This window comes from Xiphophorus hellerii, chromosome 16 (assembly GCF_003331165.1).
Source record: "Xiphophorus hellerii strain 12219 chromosome 16, Xiphophorus_hellerii-4.1, whole genome shotgun sequence".
Lineage (NCBI taxonomy): Eukaryota > Metazoa > Chordata > Actinopteri > Cyprinodontiformes > Poeciliidae > Xiphophorus > Xiphophorus hellerii.
In genome coordinates, this window is record NC_045687.1 from 16181552 (window position 1) to 16202087 (window position 20536).

General features: G+C 39.2%; 1 protein-coding gene and 1 long non-coding RNA gene across 2 annotated transcripts; one reads left to right on the top strand and one right to left on the bottom strand.

Moving 5' to 3' along the window:
• Positions 1 to 450: 450 nt before the first annotated feature.
• Positions 451 to 5834, top strand: tufm (Tu translation elongation factor, mitochondrial). Its single transcript, XM_032588191.1, has 10 exons — positions 451 to 527; positions 1755 to 1801; positions 1886 to 2024; positions 2110 to 2276; positions 2474 to 2743; positions 2856 to 2988; positions 3094 to 3198; positions 4337 to 4488; positions 5162 to 5281; positions 5383 to 5834. Exons 1-10 carry the CDS (start codon positions 491 to 493, stop codon positions 5551 to 5553), a joined length of 1341 nt encoding a protein of 446 aa, XP_032444082.1. The 5' UTR covers positions 451 to 490; the 3' UTR covers positions 5554 to 5834.
• Positions 5835 to 18300: 12466 nt separating this feature from the next.
• Positions 18301 to 19898, bottom strand: LOC116735731 (uncharacterized). Its single transcript, XR_004342417.1, has 2 exons — positions 19347 to 19898; positions 18301 to 19265 (listed from the first exon to the last, which is right to left on the bottom strand). It is a non-coding gene; the product is annotated as an uncharacterized LOC116735731 (long non-coding RNA).
• Between the last annotated feature and the right edge of the window lie 638 nt (positions 19899 to 20536).

Sequence of the window (20536 nt, forward strand, 5' to 3'; positions counted from 1 at the left end):
TTATGTTATGTTATGTTATGTTATGTTATATTATATTATATTATATTATATTATATTATATTATATTATATTATATTATGTTATGTTATGTTATGTTATGTTATGTTATGTTATGTTATGTTATGTTATGTTATATTAGCAAGAGATATTTAAGCTTACTTAAAATACGTATCATTACCTATTACAATTTAAGAATGCGAACTCATTATGCAAGGACTACAAAAAACTAAAAATGCGTAATATTTGAGCCTTACTTTGATTTCAATAAAGTTGAGAAACGTCTAAATTTGAAATCATTCGCTGATTTACTACTACATAAATACACAGCCAAGTCAATTATTACGACTAAATCAGTAAAGCGTAGTAAAATTTGGAATCGCAATTAGGAACAATAAGACACTAGTAACGTATATTTGCCACGACAACTTTGCGTGGGGTCAGAGTATCCTCTTGATATTGTCATAATCTTTGGTTTGTCTAACTATCCAAGATGGCGGCGCTTGTGGGGCTGCGTGCCTGTTTCTCTGGTAAAAAAAAATCCTTGTTTTTTAGTGTAGTTTGTGATTTCTTTTGATTGCATTAAAGCTAATTAAGCCACAGAACCATTATTTACTGAGGATCAATGTAAGCAACAAAGATATTAGATGATGCTGTCTCTTCCGATAGCACAGCAAGGTCACGTTACCACGGTGAGGGTTAGCTAATGATGGGAAATAATGCGGATAAAGTCTGAGACAAAGAAGTGCTTTTAAAAATACTCAAATAATAGTCATTTTGGTACATAAATATACTCTTCGTCTGAAAAACAACTTCGTGTAGCGATCACAGTTGGTTCAGATGGCTTGTTCGTTTGTTACGTGCTGCAGAGCTTCTTGAAGCTTGATGTAAAGCTAAACTCTGTTCCTGTGAAGTTTATCACCTAACATTTAGATTGTTGGTGCAGCTCAGTCAAAAGTTACAACGATGCAGTCATGCTGCTTAATGCTGTGAAATTCTGAGGTGCAACAGCATTGAATACGCAACAACAAAACGGGCAACTATTACACAAGTGGCGAAAATTAGCAGAACCTAGTTTATTTGCGTGGAAATTAGTCTGGTCTTGTTTGAGACTTAAAGTGGAAACGTCAGATTAATGACAATGATTTAAAGCATAAATGTAATCTCTTGTAGATTTTAATGATCCACGGGCTATATGTTATTACTGTGGCCTAATAAGATCAGTGGTGTGCATGACAAGATTATGCAAATAATAATAATAATAATAAAAAATGGCTTCCAAACTAAAGTAAATGTTATTTTTCCACATATCACACAATTTTTTTTTCTTTTTTTACCTGAACATTAGGTATGTAGTTGGAGCTTCATCGCATTCATACAAAAACCCGATACACAAATAGATACCGTGATCTAATAATTTTTTTTTAAACAAAAAGGCATCGGTTATTTATACCACATATTGTTTAGTTGATATACAGAGGCAACAAAATCCTTAGATAAAATCTAGATTAAAATTAAAGTCCTTCTTGCTCAGAATGTTGTTGATCAATAGATACCCCAAAAGAACTTGCATGGAGAGAGTTGTGAAAACAAAATGATGTTTTTTTAATATTTTTCTCATAAAATAAATAATGAAATGGTGAAAACAGAAAAAAAATATGCCATGTTTTCAGCAGGAAAAAAAACTACCTTCACAAACTACAGTAATAATCTAAACAAATGTAACATTTTAACACACTTGTATCTTCTGCCCTCAGCCCTTCAGCTTACTTCGCCAAGCCTTCTGCACAGCTCGTTCAAACTCGTAAGAAACCAGGCGGATTGTCGCTTTCAGGCCCGTCAGCTCGGATTTTAGCCTCTGAGTCCTGGTTTTGTCTTTTCCCTGCAGTGTGCTGTGCCTCTGAGTCGGCGGACATTCGCAGCTGAGGCCAAGAAGACGTACAGCAGAGAGAAGCCGCACGTGAACATCGGAACCATCGGCCACGTCGATCACGGCAAAACCACCCTCACCGCAGCCATCACAAAAGGTAGAATCCCTTCAGATTAAAACCCGTGTGATTCAGTCAGCCTTCCTTTATTATTTATTTCTGTATTGTCACCTTCTTTTTTCAGTGCTCGCTGATGCTGGTGGTGCAAATTACAAAAAATATGAGGACATTGACAATGCTCCAGAGGAAAAGGCCAGAGGAATTACCATCAACGCCTCTCATGTGGAGTACACGACAGCCAACAGACATTACGCCCACACAGACTGCCCCGGCCACGCTGATTACGTCAAGGTAATCTGCTTTCCTTTTCCCTGTCACATGGCCTGACTTATACACTTAACATTGCTCTGACGAAAAGTCTCTTCGTCCATTTTTCCATCCCTTAATTCCTCCGTAATGAGGCAAAAGTGGCCTGAGACCCCCGCTTAAAAAAGTTCCGGATTTGAACTCTTGAGTGGTGAGCCTGATCCACGCTCTCCGTCTTTCAGAACATGATCACGGGTACAGCCCAGATGGACGGCTGCATCCTGGTGGTGGCGGCCACCGACGGCCAGATGCCTCAGACGCGGGAGCACCTCCTGCTGGCCAGGCAAATCGGCGTTGAGCACGTGGTGGTTTTCATCAACAAGGCCGACGCCGTGGAGGACAAGGAGATGCTGGACCTGGTGGAGATCGAGATCCGCGAGTTGCTCACAGAGTTCGGCTACGACGGCGAGAACACACCCGTTGTGATCGGCTCTGCCCTCTGCGCCCTGGAGGTAGGCGCTAAATTGTCTGCGGACACACCTTACATCTTAAATTTTGACTAAAAATCATCAGCCTGATGTGTCCCAGTTGTTTCATGTTGCTGATGCTTTTGCTCCGTGTTAGAACAAGCAGCCTGAACTGGGAGAAAACGCGGTGATGAAACTCCTGGAGATTGTGGATTCCTACGTTCCTCTGCCCAAAAGAGAGCTGGTAAAGCCTTTCCTCCTGCCCATCGAAGGGGTTTATTCTATCCCAGGTAAGCTCCTCTCATACACTCAGGTATGTTTTAACACTTAAAATGCAAAAGTATCTGTAGTATTTAGCACAGTGGAAGTAATTAACACAAAAATCTAAACTTTAGGCAGAGGGACGGTCGTGACCGGGACGTTGGAGAGAGGCCTGATTAAGAAAGGAGACGACTGTGAGTTTGTAGGTCACAGCCGTTCCTTCAAGACTGTGGTTACAGGTGAGCGACTCCATCTTGTGACACTAAATAAAATGTGTATGATGTCCAAAGAGCAAATCCAAGGGAGCCAATATGGTGGCCTTGCAACAGCATTTGCTAATTTTTCTTTGCTCATTTTGTCATGTAGGAACCACAAACCTCAACTGTATTTTATAGTTAAAATCGCAAAGGTGTGGCATGCATTTCTAATCAGCCCTATTCACTCTGACGACCCTGAATAAAATCCAGCCCATCTGTGTGCTGTTTATTAGTCTACGTGCAGCTATCCCATGAACGTTTCAGGTTTGTTGGAAAAAGTTACTGAAAAAGCATCATGAAAACCAAAGATCAGCGATAAAGTTGTAAAAACATACCTGGAGTGCTACCTTGATCCTGTCATGCTTGTTTGAGGAATCCTTTAACCTTCATGTCATGCTAATTCAGACTAGCCAGCAGAAATTAGCAAACACCTGGTGGCACTGCACATCTACTGAGCTCAATATACGAGCTGCTTCTCAGTGAAATGCTGGTTAAGAACGTTGTCAAAAGGGCTAATAGCAGAACGCCGTCGCGATGTCTTCCTGAAGCCGGAGTTTCAGAAAGAGCGGGAGTTTTTAAAAAGACAGAGGCTCAATTTCAAGACATTAAATTAGGAAGTACAATTTGTTTTAAGTTATTTTTGATATATCATTTTTAATAACAACTGAAGGTAACATAGTTACTTAACTATAATACAAAATGTCACTCTGTGCTGGGAAAACACATAAAACTGCCCCTTTAAAAAGTTTAAAGCAGAGCTATGTTATAAAACAATACTCCCACCGACAGATGTTCAGTCCTTTATCCCGATATGGAGAGTCTGGCACATACTACTCAGGAGGAACCTGATGATAAATGCGTGCCATTTTCATTTGTAAAGAAATAAAATGTTGAGAATCATGCAAACTTTTTCCCCAGTACTTTATTTTGACTTGTCATAAAATCCCAATAAAGAAAAAAATAAAGTCTGTCCTTTGTAATGGGATAAAATGTGAGAACAGTTCGAGGGGTGTACGCTTATTTACGATATCGAAGCACCCGACCTGCTGCAACATGTGGGCTTTTACACGGAAACTTCTTCATCATAATGAGTGAAGCCGTCTGCTGGTTTCGGGTTCAGGTATCGAGATGTTCCACAAGTCTCTGGACCGGGCCGAGGCCGGAGATAACCTGGGCGCTCTGGTTCGAGGCCTGAAGAGGGAAGACGTGAGGAGAGGGATGGTGATGTGTAAGCCGGGCTCCATCATGCCGCACCAGAAGGTCAAAGCACAGGTGTGGAAGCATTAACTAGAGTCTTTATATAGCTCTTTAAATAATCACCAACTAATGACTTCAAATTATGATTTTTTTTGGAAGACTTTCCACAACTACCAGATGTGAAGTCTATTTTTTGTGCTTTTGGGATTTTTTTGAAGTCCTTTCTAATTCATTCCTGGTGCACACTCTCACCCTGGCGAGGTTAAAAGGTCAAGAAGTTGGCAAATTTGTTTTATGATGAAATCAAAAAACATTTTGACCTAAAATCTCCTCTCAGGTCATTCCTTTAATTAAATTTACATCCAACGTCAAAGAATCAGCCTATTCTAACGCATACATGGTTAATTCAGTTCACTTTTTCCTGCAACACTTCAATTTACGTATTAATTTAATATAATTTAAAGTTTTTTAAGATGTCTTCTGAGCTACATTTGCTTGTTCTGCTGTTTTTTCCCCCCCCTTTGATTACCCAAAACGTTTTGCAGAAAAACCACATCTGTACTGTAAAGCCTTTGTAGGTTTCAGCAGAAGTCAAACGTTTGGATTCAGTTAAATCAAAGCAGAGCGTGTGGCTGAAGTTTTTCTTTCTCCAAAATATTTCATCAGCGAATCTTTATTTGTAGTTTGTGTCAGTTTGAAACGAGGGTTATTAGCCAACGCGATTCACAGTGTGTTCAATGTTGCCCAGGTTTATATTCTGAGTAAGGAGGAGGGAGGCCGACACAAGCCGTTCGTCTCCAACTTCATGCCCGTCATGTTTTCCTTCACCTGGGACATGGCCTGTAGGGTCACTCTACCTGGAGACAAGGTGAGCATCTTCCAGGGTTATTGTCTCAATTCGACCAGGTTGAGAGTCTTAAGTTGCAAGTCAGGTTGCTGCCAGACTATGACTGTGTTGCTCTGTTGAAGGAAATGGTGATGCCAGGAGAGGACGCGTCGTTGACGCTGACGCTTCGCCAGCCCATGGTGCTGGAGAAAGGCCAGAGGTTTACTCTGAGAGACGGAAACAGAACCATCGGTACCGGCCTGGTCACAGATATCCTGACCATGACAGATGAAGATCAGTGCAACTGGGGCTGAAGGGGGAAAGTCCGCAGAGATGGCTGGAAAATAAGAGCTCAGCAGAATACTGTGAGGTGGGGTAGGAGGGAGGGATCTGTTCGTGGGACGGCTGGGAGTTTGTCGAATCAGATGAATTTATTCAACAGAAATACAGAAAACTGAAATAAAAGCTGAGATGACACAGAAACGCAAGCATGTGTTAAGCAGTTCCTCTCAACCAAAATACCTATAATGTGCAGCTTAGACTTTGCGTTGGTCAAAATTGTCATTTGTGTAATAAAATGTATTTAATAATAAAACTGCCTTGTTTGTTTTGTGGTGCTTGGTATCACCAGCTGAACGTTTCACTGTAAAGTTTAATGTCTCAAACCTGGAATGAAATAATTATAAATTTGTGCTAAATCCTGAAAAATATTGCATAAGTAACAAGTCTTGAGGCAAAATTGAGATTATGTAGCGTACAGGTGTGCATTCTATTTTGTTATTGTACCACAAGAGGGCAGCAGAGGTGCCTGAAACAAAGTTTCTAATCTAGTTTTTAGAATATAAATATCCTTTATTGTTCCTCTGTCGGAGAATTTCATGTGTACTAGCAGCATAGTGAGACGCGAATCGAAGAATGTAGCTACGCACAAAGCTAAAAATATTTTAAAAAGAGAGTGCAATGCAGGGGCAAATTTACAACAGAAGAAAATAATACTGTACAGTTATAAATAGCTCCGATTAAAATAAATGTAATTAAAAGGAAAAGACCTGTTTAAGGAAAAGAAAAAACTAAATATAGAGATTTTTGCGTTTATTTTTTATCTATGTCAGTTTTGGTTCTCCATAGTTGATAGCATAGGAAAGTTATTTTACATTTTAAAAAAGAAAAAATTTAGATTTGCCTAAAATTTCAGAATATTCCTAATCTTGTTTCACTTCTGAAATATTGAAAACACAAACGCAATCTGAAGTATAAATGTGCACGTTTTATACTTTTTTTTCCCCCAACAGATTCCTCTCACCAACACCTCAAAGCGTCAATAAATTAACTAAAGTCAAATATAAACTGATTTTAAAAACAAAAACGTGAGAAGCAGAAAGACCTTTGAATGCAACTTAAAAAATGCAAATTTGCATAAGACCGAAAATTCTTAGTCGTTAATGTTATATTAATGAAAACATTTATAGTTTTAATAAATGTATTCATTCTCACAGTGGCGCAAAAGGTGGCTATGCAGTGCAGAGGTGGGGACTCGAGTCACATGACTTGGACTCGAGTCAGACTCGAGTCGTTAAAATCAGGACTTGAGACTTGACTTGAAAAAATGCTCAAAGACTCGGACTTGACTTTGACTTTCATGCCATTAACTTGGGACTTGACTCGACTTGAAGCTGTTTACTTGAAAAGACTTGATATTTTTTACTCAAAGTCTTAAAATTTAAAACACATTATTTATAAAGTGGCGTCATTAATTAATTTCACTCATTCCGTATCAATATGCGCAGACCGTCACTATGGTTTTCCTCTCTCCTTATGTATGTATGTGTACGTAGCTGCAGCACAACCAATCAAATTAACAGGATTTGGACGTTTAAAAAAACGCGGCAAAGCTACAGAGCTCAGGGAACGAAATACGAAATAACCGCTCGAATATGCTTCCGCGAGTAATTTCTCTTGGCTACGTAGGTTATGAACTTTCGACTAAAAAACGAACTGCAACTTGTAAAACATGCAAGAAGAGAATATCGGATGGAGATGCCACGACGTCCAACTTTGTCCGGCATTTGAAGCTTCACAAAGATCGGTAGGTGGCACTTTTCTTTTGCTGTAAGATAGTTGACTTTAGCTAACTTCGTGTTAGCATGTGTACTCCGGGTTAAATTGGTGATGATTTACCATAAATCCGGTCCTTCAAATGCCTCCACAAATAATGTGCACCGTGTTAGCTCAGGAAGCCGGTGGATAGTGAGCGGGGCTCCGGAACAGAAAGCAGATTCTGGACCTGAACACAGGGAACAGAGTCTCTCTGTCCCATCATGATGATGAGCCGGGTCTAGTATCATCTAAGGATGGTTGGTGTATTTGAAGACATCTACGTTGGGAAATTATATTGACAATATATTGTTTACTGCAGTCAGTGCATTAAGTCAACTGTTTTTGACTTAATGCACTGACCGGCGTGACTGTCACATGTCGCACAGAACCCATTTCCAGATTTCTATCATTTGAGATAAATACATATTTTAAAAAGAACAAATGGTCTATTATTTGAATTTTATGTATAATTGCAAATTATAAAAAAAAATAAAATAAAAACGACTCGAAATGACTTGAAATTAAAGGTTCCTGACTTGAGACTTGACTCGACTTTTGCCTGTCTTTACTTGAGACTTGACTCGGACTTGAGGACAGAGACTTGAGACTTACTTGAGACTTGCAACACAGTGACTTGGTCACGCCTCTGATGCAGTGTATGCAACGCATAGGGGCGCTGCACTAGAGGGGGCGCAAAAACGATGTGGGGAATTTTTTTTATATAGTCAGCATTTTATGTACTTAACAGCTGTTTGTGTATGAAATGATCAATAACAGAGGAACAGCACTGATTAGGCGCCCCCCTCCCATACAGGCAGCTTGGGCAGCGGCTGAGGCGCGTTTTGTTTTCTTTTAAATTTGTAGTAATGCCTCAACAACAGGGAGCTAAAGATGGGGCGCAGAAAAAAACTCCGGGGCCCAAAACAGAAAACGGAAGAGGGGGAAGGATAAAGATGTTGGAGAGACGAAGAAAAGCTTTTCAAAGTGGTTGAAAGACAGAAGGTAAGAAATGTCCGTGTATCAACAAGAGAGTTGTAAATATTCAGGTTAGCTTAAGCTAGCCTACAATGATGATGTTCGCATCCACCTCAAAAATATGTAGTTGCGGCCCTGGCTGCAGCAAACACAGTTTGACTCTGATAATGTGTCGGATGAATGAGCACGTGACGTCAGCGCAGCAGGTGCAAAGAGCCCATTGGTATATTGATCTTGTAGCCAGAGAAACTGTAATCTGTTTTGGATTCTTTAAAGTGGACTGCAAACATTTGTTTTTGTTTTATATTGGCAATAAAAATAAAGGTTTTAGGAGCAGAGCTAATGGTGCATTTGAAATCCATGAAGGCTATGTGTTCCTCTGTTTGATCAATGACTATTTACCAAGAGAGTTAGTTTTAGTTTCACTGAATCAATTTAAAGTAAGTCCTGTAGATTTAATATTTCTCTATCTTAATAAAGTTTTGTTCATTATTAAAAGAATGTTAAGATGTCCAGAATCAGCTGCAGCTTGTTTTTTTTTTTAATCTGTGCAAAGAATAATTAACATTCTTATCTAATATTTTAATTCTTATAATTCTACATAATTATTACTCAGATTTTTATAAACATCCTTTGGACCATGCAAAGCATTTTAGCTGTTTCTCTATAAGATCTATTTTCTATTTCCAGTTATTAAGTTCTTCCAAACTGCTATGAGAGCAACCTTGAACACAACAATCATTTTAATTTGATATTTGTTCAAATCATCTTTCCATTCTCTTACTTTGACTCACTTGCTCCTTGCCTTTCTCCTTATTTCTAAATCACCACATATGCCTCCTTCCAAACCTACTACTCAGTTTATTAATTCCTGCAAACCATGAGCTAGTAGTTTTCATCATTATTTTTCTTTCTATGAAACTTTAACTGTTTAAAGTTTCCTCGTCCTTTTCCTTCTTAAAAAAACTTTCATATTCCCCTTTCTTGTGTTTCACATTCCTGTCTGTTACTTGTTTTCCTTTATGACTTTTGTTCCAGTTTTCAGATATTTTTTTATTTATTATATTCATCTACTTATTCCTGTATTTATTTATTTATTTAGTGTTTCATTTAGTCATCTATTTATTTGCCAACACACTGTTATCACAATCTTCTGTTTCCTTAATTTCTGTCTTTAGTTTTTTATTTTATCCTATAGTTCTAGTTCTATTTTAGTATTTAATTAACCTTTTAACCTGTACTTTACTATCCATTTATTCAGATATTTTCTATTTTATCAGGGTCCTGCCCTTCAACACACTCCCAATATTTTCACTGCTGTTAATCTTTTGATTTACATTTACTGTTGAAATATAAAGCAGTAATTCTTTCAATGGTTGTTAATGGCGCCATCTGCTGTGTATTCTCCAGTACTGCAGTTATTTTTCTACCATTCCGGACAATTTAAATGAATTCATTTATAAGAGAAATTAAACGAACACATATTGAAACACTTCTCTCCACTTCCTGCTATTTTTACCCATTTCAAACAATTTAGACCAGTTTGTCAACACCTAGGCTGTTCTAAAAACTGGTTTCTTTTTTATAGTGGGTAACAATTAAAAATACCAATTGTGGTAATCCTTTGTTGGACTCTTACCAGTGGAGGATTCTTGCCTCTGCATCCTCAATTGGTTTGCTCCTTCCAAACCCGCTACTTTAAATGAGATAAAATACCTAAAGGTGTTTATACCTCCAATCACACTTCAGTTACGGAGCTGAAGCGTCTTCACGCAGGACTCCGCCGCCCTGTTTTTTTTACGGAATGAAACTTTTAAGACGGATTTAAGCGGCTGCTCGCTGGACTCCGCCATCCAATTATCACCACAACAGCATTAAAGTTAAAGCCGTTTAGTTTCAGCTGTTAGAGCCCAGGATTCACGGCGTTTCTTACACAGGATTTCTTTTAACGCGAACGCCATCAACTCATTCACGCTTTTCTTTTAAAAGAGAATTTACTCTCAGTTAACGGAGTCCCGTCAAGCGTCAGATTCCAGCTGGTAAACCAAATACCAGTCCCGGAAAAGGATCTCTAAACTCATTCTGAAGAGTTTAGCCGTGCGCACGGTCCTTCTGGATTCGGTCTCACCCGCTGGAATCCTTCAGGATCTTGGGATCCGGCTTCGAAGGACCAAATTAATGTCAGGTTCATCTACCTAAGCATTCTCAAACTGAAAAAGAAGAGAGAGACAAGTGTGTTTTAGATTTACTTGCAAGGAGAACGGACAGCAGCGTGCTTTAGTTACAATCTACCCGCTCTAAAACAGCTCCTCCCAGAGACTTTCTTTTTATTTCCTTAGGGCGGTCCTAGTTACAGAGCCTATTCAGGGGTCTCAAACTCCAGTCCTCGAGGGCCGCAGTCCTGCAACTTTTAGATGTGCCTCTGCTGCACCACACCTGAACAGAATAATTAGGTCATTAAGGCTCTGGAAAACTGATCTACACAAGGAGGAGGTCATTAAGTCATTTCAATCCAGTGTTTTGTACCTGTGGCACATCTAAAAACTGCAGGACTGCGGCCCTCGAGGCCTGGAGTTTGAGACCCCTGGATTTGGTTATCTTGAGTTAATCACATAGCAGCTGCTTCTTCTGTTCTCTTGAGTCACAGGTGTGTTGCACCTGCAAGCTGCCGTAATGTAGAATGCAAAATTCAGAGTTCTTGTTTATTTCCTTCTGTAGAAACGATGCAGGAACTGATGAACCCACAGAACAAGGAGGTGTCTTGTGCATCCGTGTCTCATGTACAGTTCCTCTGTTTCTGGTTCATAAACTTCGACCCTTAATCATCCGTCAGTCATCACTCTTGCTGCAGACCATCTGGTGTCAGCTTCCAATTTGACCCGTTTAGATGTCTTCCTGCAAGCGTCTCTCACCAGGCACAAATTCCAAAAGCAAACAAGAGTATTTATATTTGCAATTAATTTAAACGCATCACTATCCCACAAACATCCTGTTTCCAGCAACCCAAAATATCATTATCTGTTAAAAAAAAACCCAGGGTGGCACCCAATACGCCAACGTTCTTGAATGGTACATATGCATAAAAATTCTCCCTGCTTTCTGACATACTGATAATTCCTCTTCCTGGATATTTACCCTGACTGTTTCTTCCCTTTGCTGGACATCTCTGCTTTTTTCCGCCACCCTGGATTTGATCCTGTCATTTTTAATCTTCAGAGATACAATCTCTTTATTTAACTCTTCATTTTCTCTCTCTAGCCACTCGAGTTTTTCTGTTTTTGCTCTTAATTTGTCCGCTGCAGTGTTTCTCTGTTTTTTCCGATCCTCTTCCAGTTTATGTTTTATTCTTAATTTGGCTTCATTATCACATCTTAGTTGGCGTATATTTTCATTTTCTTCCTCCAGGTCCAGATGAATTTTTCTGATTTGTTTTTTGTAAAATGCATTTGAATTTATAAGTAAGCTATTTTCCTTATGCCAGTCGTGTGTCTTGTCTGTTCTGTTTAATCTCTCTAGTTTGATCTTCAGACTTTCTACGGTTTTCTGAAGCTCTTGGTTCTCCTCCTGCAGCTTGCTGCGGTTCTTCTGTAAATTGTTTATTTTTGTCAACAAAAAATTATCCTCTTCCATCTTTGCTCTCTGGTTCAAACTGCAAATGAATTTCTCTGTGGAATCTGGCAATACAAAGGCAGCCGCCAGTGATGTCATAGACAGGATGAGTGACATCACTGTGACATCAAAGCCACAAGAAGTCTGTTGGGTGTGGGGGCTGGGGGGATGTTTTTTTTTAAAACTTTATTCACAGACACACTGTACAACGACAGAGTGAAACATTTGTTCTGCCTCCAGAAAAAACAAATACAGATAAATATATTCAAGATGAAGAAAAAGCTACGGGGCTTCGGTTCCCAACTGTTCATTCAAAGCAGTACAGAGTTCAATTGTTTTAATAGCTATTTTCTGTCTTTGATAGTCTGGATATAAAACTTAAGTTCATTGTAAAATGCAGCAAAGCATGGCTTCCCCTACCTGGAACAATGAATATGATATTTAAATAGTGACAATAAAGGATTTATGAGAAACTCTGAACTGTTGGGCTCTTTGCACCTCAGCTTCCGCGTTCGGGGCAAAGCGGCTCAATCTTTTCCGATCTATTGAAAAAGGCTCTTTACACTGGGCGTCTGCAGGGCTTGTCCAAGGTAACAATTAATGTTGAACATCGATCTGAAGCCCCAACAATAAGCTGGAGAAAGGTTTTAAGATGTTCGCCTCTTTATGCACAGATACGAAGGTGAGTTTTACTTTCTTTAAACTTTGTGGCTAACATTAGCTTTAGCTTATGCTAGACATTTTTCTTGTAAAAATGTGCTATTTAAGTAACATTTTTCATCCATTCTAACGGACAATGTTTTTACCTTGTTTTCAAGTATATTACCTGCGTTTATTGTCGTTAGTGTCAGAGACCAAGTAACGGTCTAGGGTACTATAATGTCCCCTCCAGTTCTCCCCGGTTCCTACGCCTACGGCTCTGACTGTAATCCTGGACCTGTGCTTCTGTCTGCTCTGTCCTCTCAACCCTCAGCCGATCACAGTACAGTCACAACGCTCATACTACTGTTCCTTCCTGTTGAAAGGGAGTTGTTCTCCACCACAGTCGCCCCGTGCTTTAGATGTAGAAATTGTTGGTAAATCAACAATCAGATGGGCTTAATTTATATCCACTAATCAGTTTGCAACAGTGATGAACTAAAATTGTGACTGGATCTGAATCTAAGTATTTTTTGTTCAAATGAATTGAATTGATTTAAACTGAATTTAGGCCAAACCAGACAAAAACTGGTTTGGATGAATTTGACCTGGTTGAATTATAAAGTGGACTAAGCTGACAGCAGTGCAGTAAATTCCCTGGTAGATGGCTTTGCTGACTTTATATTTGATAAAAACAAAGTGGACATGAACAGCAAATGGCGTTGCTGTCCAAATCCTCTCTGACTGTGGAATAAACGTCACACTGGACTTCAAGCACGGTCGATTCTGTGCCTCTACACTTTTCCTTTAGGTTCTGGGACCTTAATTCCCAAATTAAAGTCAAAATGTATTTTCATCTATAAAGGCAACTGGGCAACTTTATATCCCAAGTATGACGCTCATGATGTTGTCAGGATTACTTTACGACTAAGAGTCTTCAGTCAGAGGCTTCATCAAGTTTGCTGTAATGCAGACTGCTACAAGAGATCCTTCCTAACAACCATTTGAAGAACCTTGAATAACATGATATTTAACCATATTTTACTTAATTTTAGGATTAATAATGTATTCTTGAATTCAAATTGAATTTAACTTTGTATGTCTCTTGAGACTCCAGTGGTTGTCTACACCTTCTGAATCTCTCCCAAATTCTTTATTGGGCTTCGTTTCACAATCCTGACAAAACTGTGATTGTCCTAGACCGGCGGTTTTCAAAGTGTGAGGCGCGCCTCCCCTAGGGGGCGCCAGAGCACTTTAGGGGAGGCGCGGTGCGAGGGAAAAAATAAACCGGAAAAGAAGCTATCTGCTTGCTGTCTACTGATGTGAGAGAAAGAATGGACACATTTTTAGTAAAGAAAAAGGCAGGGGAGACAAGTTCTGGCGTAAGTAGAAAAAAGAGGAAGTATGACAACAACTACTTAAAGTTTGGATCCGCATTAACCGGATTCGCGCATCAAAAGCACAAGCACATTGTTCCCACTAAAACTAAGGTGAGCTGAACAGTAATGTTGCCAATGTGTTGCCATGTTGCCAATTTAGTTAAAATCATAAATAAAATGAGTTACACATGATTCAGGACCATGATAGAAAAAGAAAGGGTGCGCATAGCGTGCGTAATTGTTTTTTCCTTCGTATGCCTCTGCACTTTCAAACAGCACGCTCTTTTAGCTCGAGATAAATTGTTTAGATGAGCCACAAAAAGAGCTCCACGATTTTGCAACTGTTTAGGTTTTTGATTTATTTTTTAATTTCAAGGAAATGTGCAACATTTACAGATGTGTTCCAAAGATCTGATCAAAATGTTTTTGTTAAGATGTGAAAACACTGTTGGTATCTCAAACATTAAACTCAGAATCTCAGATGTAACGTTTGTTTGAGAAAACGGTTGAAAAATGAGTTTGGGGTTGTTCTTATCATTAGAAAAATGAAAAAAGGGCGTATTTGCCATACAAAGGCCCTGATAAAATAATTAAAATGGGAGGAAATGTTTTAAAATGTTCATGTGTTAAATTTCATTCAGGTAAAGTGTCATTTTAAAAGATGAGATGGTTCTAAAATAAAAGCAATTAGAAGGTGTTTTGTAGTGGCATTTGTTTGTGTGTGGGTTGATTATTGGGGGGGCGCAGCAGGCATTGTGCTCCTTGGAGGGGGGCTCACCCTTTCATACTTTGAAAACCCCTGTCCTAGACAGTTGTGCACATTGTCCTACCACACTTTCTTTCTTCCACTCAACTTTCCATTAACACGCTTGCATATAGAGCTTTGTGGCGTACCCTTCAACATTTTCCTGCATAATTGTCAAGATAATAGAAATAACGTATTACATAAATCAAATATATAAATGAGTTTACTTTTTCTAACTCAAGTATTCAAATAAAACTTTTAGACAATCTTCTAATTTATTTAAACCCCTCCACATGCTGGCTTGCACGCCGAACCTCCCGACAACTTGCAGGTGGCTATTATTAAGTCTAACCCTTTCATGCATAAATTATGATCCTTTGTCTCAGAATTTTTTTTCCATTTTTAAAAATTTTTTTTTTAAGGCATAAAAAAGGTAGGAATTTTTTTTGTTAAAATATATATATTTTTTTTATGTGATCAATTGTAATTTTGTCCAAATACACAGTTATTTGAAAAATACATCAGTAGTATTGTTCCTTAGGGGTTATCTGATGTAACAATATTTGTTTTACTTGCAAGAGTCGTCTACAGTAGAAGGAGGGACCGGGTCGGTTCTCATGCTTTTTTGTCTGTCGGGTATTGTATTTAACAAAAATAATTTCTTGCATTTGCAGCTGATGGCCAGTAGTTGATGGTATATTTTATGATGCATTAGTGTCCACTTCAGTGGTCTGTGTGCATTTATAACATAAAAATCCAAAGGAAGCACAAGAAAATGGCTTTTAGACAGCTGTCCACTGTAGTGACCACTATGCATGAAAGGGCTAATAATAGCCACGACTCTTAGTCGTAAAGTAATCCTGACAACATCATGAGCGTCATACTTGGGATATAAAGTTGCCCAGTTGCCTTTATAGATGAAAATACATTTTGACTTTAATTTGGGAATTAAGGTCCCAGAACCTAAAGGAAAAGTGTAGAGGCACAGAATCGACCGTGCTTGAAGTCCAGTGTGAAGTTTATTCCACAGTCAGTGGCGCAAAAGGTGGCTATGCAGTGTATGCAACGCATAGGGGCGCTGCACTAGAGGGGGCGCAAAAACGATGTGGGGAATTTTTTTTATATAGTCAGCATTTTATGTACTTAACAGCTGTTTGTGTATGAAATGATCAATAACAGAGGAACAGCACTGATTAGGCGCCCCCCTCCCATACAGGCAGCTTGGGCAGCGGCTGAGGCGCGTTTTGTTTTCTTTTAAATTTGTAGTAATGCCTCAACAACAGGGAGCTAAAGATGGGGCGCAGAAAAAAACTCCGGGGCCCAAAACAGAAAACGGAAGAGGGGGAAGGATAAAGATGTTGGAGAGACGAAGAAAAGCTTTTCAAAGTGGTTGAAAGACAGAAGGTAAGAAATGTCCGTGTATCAACAAGAGAGTTGTAAATATTCAGGTTAGCTTAAGCTAGCCTACAATGATGATGTTCGCATCCACCTCAAAAATATGTAGTTGCGGCCCTGCATTCTCATAGTGTTCAGCAGGCCCGGAAGTGAAAGCAGCTAATTCAATAATATTAAAACATTTAGTTAATATAAAGCATATATTTAACATACTTTTCAGTAAATCCACATATTTGTGTTCAAAACTATTCTTTTTTTATTGGTCTCATGTAATATTTGAATCTTAAATGTCATGTTCTCATAAACCGTAAGTGGAAAATCATCGTAGCAGAAGTACAGGCTTGACTCGGTGAAATAAAGTACTGAAGTCAATAAACTTTTCAAAAATATTCTAGTTTTTTGAATGTGACTGTATATCATACAGTATTTCCTCTCAGTCTAAAGCTGCCAAGAGACCTAAACATGCAGGATTTTATAACATTTAATTCATTACTGTAATAATACATTTTGACAATAAGGATGACCTGGAAAGGAACAAAACTTATTCATAACCTTTTGAGGATCTCCACATTTTCCACATTACACCTCATCTTTAATTAGAAAGATCAACACGTGTATGTTTAGTGTTGTTTTCCAGTACAAATTATACGTCTTCTGTATTTAGCTCCATCTGATTTCCCAGCCTGCTCTGACCTGTTTCTGATGAAAAGCATCCTCACACCTTGAAGCTGCCACCACATTGGTGAAAAAAGTTTTTTTTTTCAAAAAATGTGAAAAAAACCAAAATTAAACACACACCACACTTTCCAGTTTTTTCTTTTTTTTAAAAAAACACATATTCTTTTCCTTGTGCCTCAAAATTTCAACACACTGTGTGAGATATACCATCTCCAGGCTGCATCCTGACAGTGTCCGAGGTCAGAGCAAGCGGTCGGTGTTCCCGCTGCTCGTCAGACGGCCTTCAGTTGCCGTGTTTGCTGTCGGTATTTGAGTCAGAGTCTCCTGTAATCCAATCAGCCTCCCGCTGTAATCAAATCCCGAACGTCTGCAGCAGTCAAGGCCCAGGAGCAAAGATCACTGCTGAGTGATGTGCTCAGCTGGAGGACCCATGTTTCCAGGAGCTAAATAACTCAGAGGATCAGGCAGTGAGATCTGCTATGCTTCGCCAACAGTTGCAGTAGTGAATCCGATTCAAGCAACCGCTGCAACGAGTTTTTTCTCTTGTGAACTTTAACAACTCCTCATGTTGTAGATGTAACGAGCAGGTTTTTATTTGGACAGTGTTGTGGATGTCAACATTTGTGTGTTCGTTCTCTGAGTTTGTTTTGTTTGGTCGGGAAGTTGTTTCTCCAGAAATTTATTGGCGGTCTAAGTTCCGTTACTACGCTGCGCTTGGCAGTTGGTGGTCACCATAGCAACCGGTAACCAACAGCTCGACCCCTTTTTCTGACCTCTGAATGGCTTGTATACGTGTAGACTAAAAATGAACTGCTATTGAGCTGGGAATTATTCAAGTTCAATTTGGTACAACTTGCAGCTTTTGATTCCGATTCTGTGTGTCTAACAACTACAAGGAAAGGTAGACTTTTATTCTCTTCAACGATTAAAACTGTTGAAGCAGTTTCCAGATGCAGCTTAAACATTTCTCAATGTCCTGCATGCTTGGAAATAGGACCAAAAGTAACACAAGTTCATATGAAGTCATTTCAAAGCAGTTAGATAACACTTTATCCTGATCTGATCGGCCGTATAGCCAGTTTCCTTTGTCAGCTTTTCCCCACCCAGGGTGGATTTTTCTTCCATCCTAAAGTTCATTGTCTTTAACCTTCAAGCTGCTCACGCCCACGAGAAGAATAACACGATGCCACCCTGACCTTTTGATGCCAGTGGTTGTTGGAAAAAGGACCTGCAATGAAATATCAAAAAATGCTAAGACTGGGTTTCCTTGGCGTGACATGTCTTGATTATATGTCGACTCCTTGAGCCAAAAACAGCTTCGATATCTTGTTGCAGTCGATTAAAAAAATATATTTCCAAGCGTTTTAACCGCAAAGTGGATAAATTGTCTTGCATGAGTGTCAATGAGTTGCTTTATTTATGAAACGAGTTAAAACAAAAGCACCGAAAGATGTGTTGTACTAAATACTTGCAGATGTTTATTAGAGTTAGGAAAAAATTGGTGCTATTAACAACTTAATTGAACCGTTCTACTTCACAGGTTATTTTTTAAAAACTAGAATTGGGTATGCAACTTAAATTGTTTTGTGGATTAGTAGTAAGATCCCACATCCACATAAAGAGATCTACCCAAATGTGTTTGAAAGGCGGCTGGGATGAATCAGTTGGGATAACCAAGCGATAATTTTAATGTTTTCATTTAAACTTCCTCTAGATGGGACCTGTGGGCTGAAGCAACTTCGGTTTTCACTTTTATTTTTGGGGGGTTGAGTAGCCTTTTTCAAAAATATTTCATGGTCAATCAAGACAAAAATTGAGCTGTTTGACCACAATGATAAGAAATATGTTGGGTAGGGACAAAACGAGGACTTCAAACAACATGCATGGTTATGGTAGAATCATGCTGTGTGTTTTTTCCCTCCCAAAAAAAACCTCAAAGTCAATAGAATAATGAAGGAGAGATGCCGCCAAGTTCCTTATTTTTCCTGCAAATCATCAAGTAGGAGGCAGAAACTTGGACACACCATCAAGATGTTCCAACATGATGACAAACACGCATCAAAGCTGGGTTTAGAGTGGAAAAGGCAGACTAAAATTCACCGTTTGGGATGAACCTGACCAAAGTACCAAAGGAACAGAATACAGCAGCCGAAGTCCGAGCAAAACCTGTAATGGTCTGCAGAGCCCCTAAAGATCTGCAGAACATTTTAAGATAAAGAGGAAGTTCTTCTACTTGGAAGAAAATAATTAAGAAATTAAAGGTGGGTTAAAACCGCTGCGCAGAACAGTAAATCACTCAAAGGAACAAATTGTGTTAACATACTTTTTTTCCTAAGACTATTAACTCATTAAGACTCATTAAATTCTGACAGTAATCACTAATTTGACGGCAGCTCATTAGCAGCAAATAAATGATGTGCTGAAGCGTCAGGACTTCTTCGTCGAGGTGCAGGAGCTGCAGCTGTCAGCGGAGCGTCGCGTTCCTCTGCCCTCCACCTCTCTCTGTCGGCTGAAGGGAAGCACAGATAGCTGCCACAATTAGGGCTGAGTGCGGCTTTCAGCAGCCCACTCTGCGTGCTCAAAGACCGACCCCGCATGACTTCTCATCCTCCGACACTGCCGAGTGGGTGGGAAACATCTCCTCCAGCGCGCAGCTCATCTCGAAGGATGCAGCTCCACGGAAGTGACAAGTAATGTTCTCATTTAGTGGCAAGAAAAGGTAGATTTTATCTGCAGCTCGATGCCTCTTTGGCGTCACACGTGTCAGGTGAAGCAAAACCGATCCGACGTCTGAAGGCAGGACCGGGACGTGAATGTGTTTCTAGTATTTCCTTCCTGGAAGGATAGGAAAAAAATCGGTTGCAGTCTGAAAGTCTATCTCATGCCTCTAGGACCTCAACACATTTTCTCATGTTACGACCCTTCTATGTGCTTGTTATCTGTATGCCACCCCCTTTTTTCTCCGCTTCCACTAAACAAAATCCAGAGCAACCAGCTGCTTTCAGACGTCAGGTAACAACTGCACACAAATCACGTCCGTCCACCAAACTGATGGAGCCAAAAGGCCATTTGTAACTCTGGAAGAGCTTCAGATTTCTTTTTCATATATAGAAAAATGCAAAAAATAACTTCACTGTGTTTATTATTATTATTATCTTCTTGTTGTATGTTGTTTCTAACTTTTTTGTACAAGCACTTTGAATTGTCTTTGGCTGAAAGGTGCTATATAAATAAAGTTGTCTTGCCTTTTTCTTTTAGCTGCTTACCAATAGCTTAGCATGCAATATTTTAATCAAAGGAACAAAATCATCAAAGCTTTGTAGAAAATTTGATCTGAAAATGACAGTACATTAAAAAAAAGAGATTAAAAAAAATATGCAACTAGTCAAAATCAGGGAGTGGCTGTGTCAAGGTCTACCATTGAGTAAAAGATGCCGGATGTTTGTTTTCCTACTTATTGTGAAATTAGAATGAAAGGGGGGACAATGTGGTTAGTGAAAAATAAACACATTTTAGATTTTATCGATCAGTTTTCACTTTAATGAGAATCTAATTGGACAGTGGAGATTGCACCCTAGAAACATGTTTGAAATATCTCCTTTTGCATAAAAAAAAAATGTGCTGTCAGATCAGATTTGAGGGACTGGGATTAGGCACAGGTCAAAAGAATTTCAAGGGCCACAAATGATCTTTGTGTTAGAACGGCCTTGTCAAAGTCCAGAACTACATCCAAGTGAGAACAGCTGAAAATATCTAACTACGAGGTTCTCTCTACCCAAT

Coding starts and splice junctions, on each gene's coding strand:
- tufm (XM_032588191.1), top strand. CDS start 491: ATGGCGGCGCTTGTGGGGCTGCGTGCCTGTTTCTCTG. Junction 528..1,754: donor GCTGCGTGCCTGTTTCTCTG/GTAAAAAAAAAT, acceptor TTCTGCCCTCAG/CCCTTCAGCTTACTTCGCCA. Junction 3,199..4,336: donor CTTCAAGACTGTGGTTACAG/GTGAGCGACTCC, acceptor TTTCGGGTTCAG/GTATCGAGATGTTCCACAAG.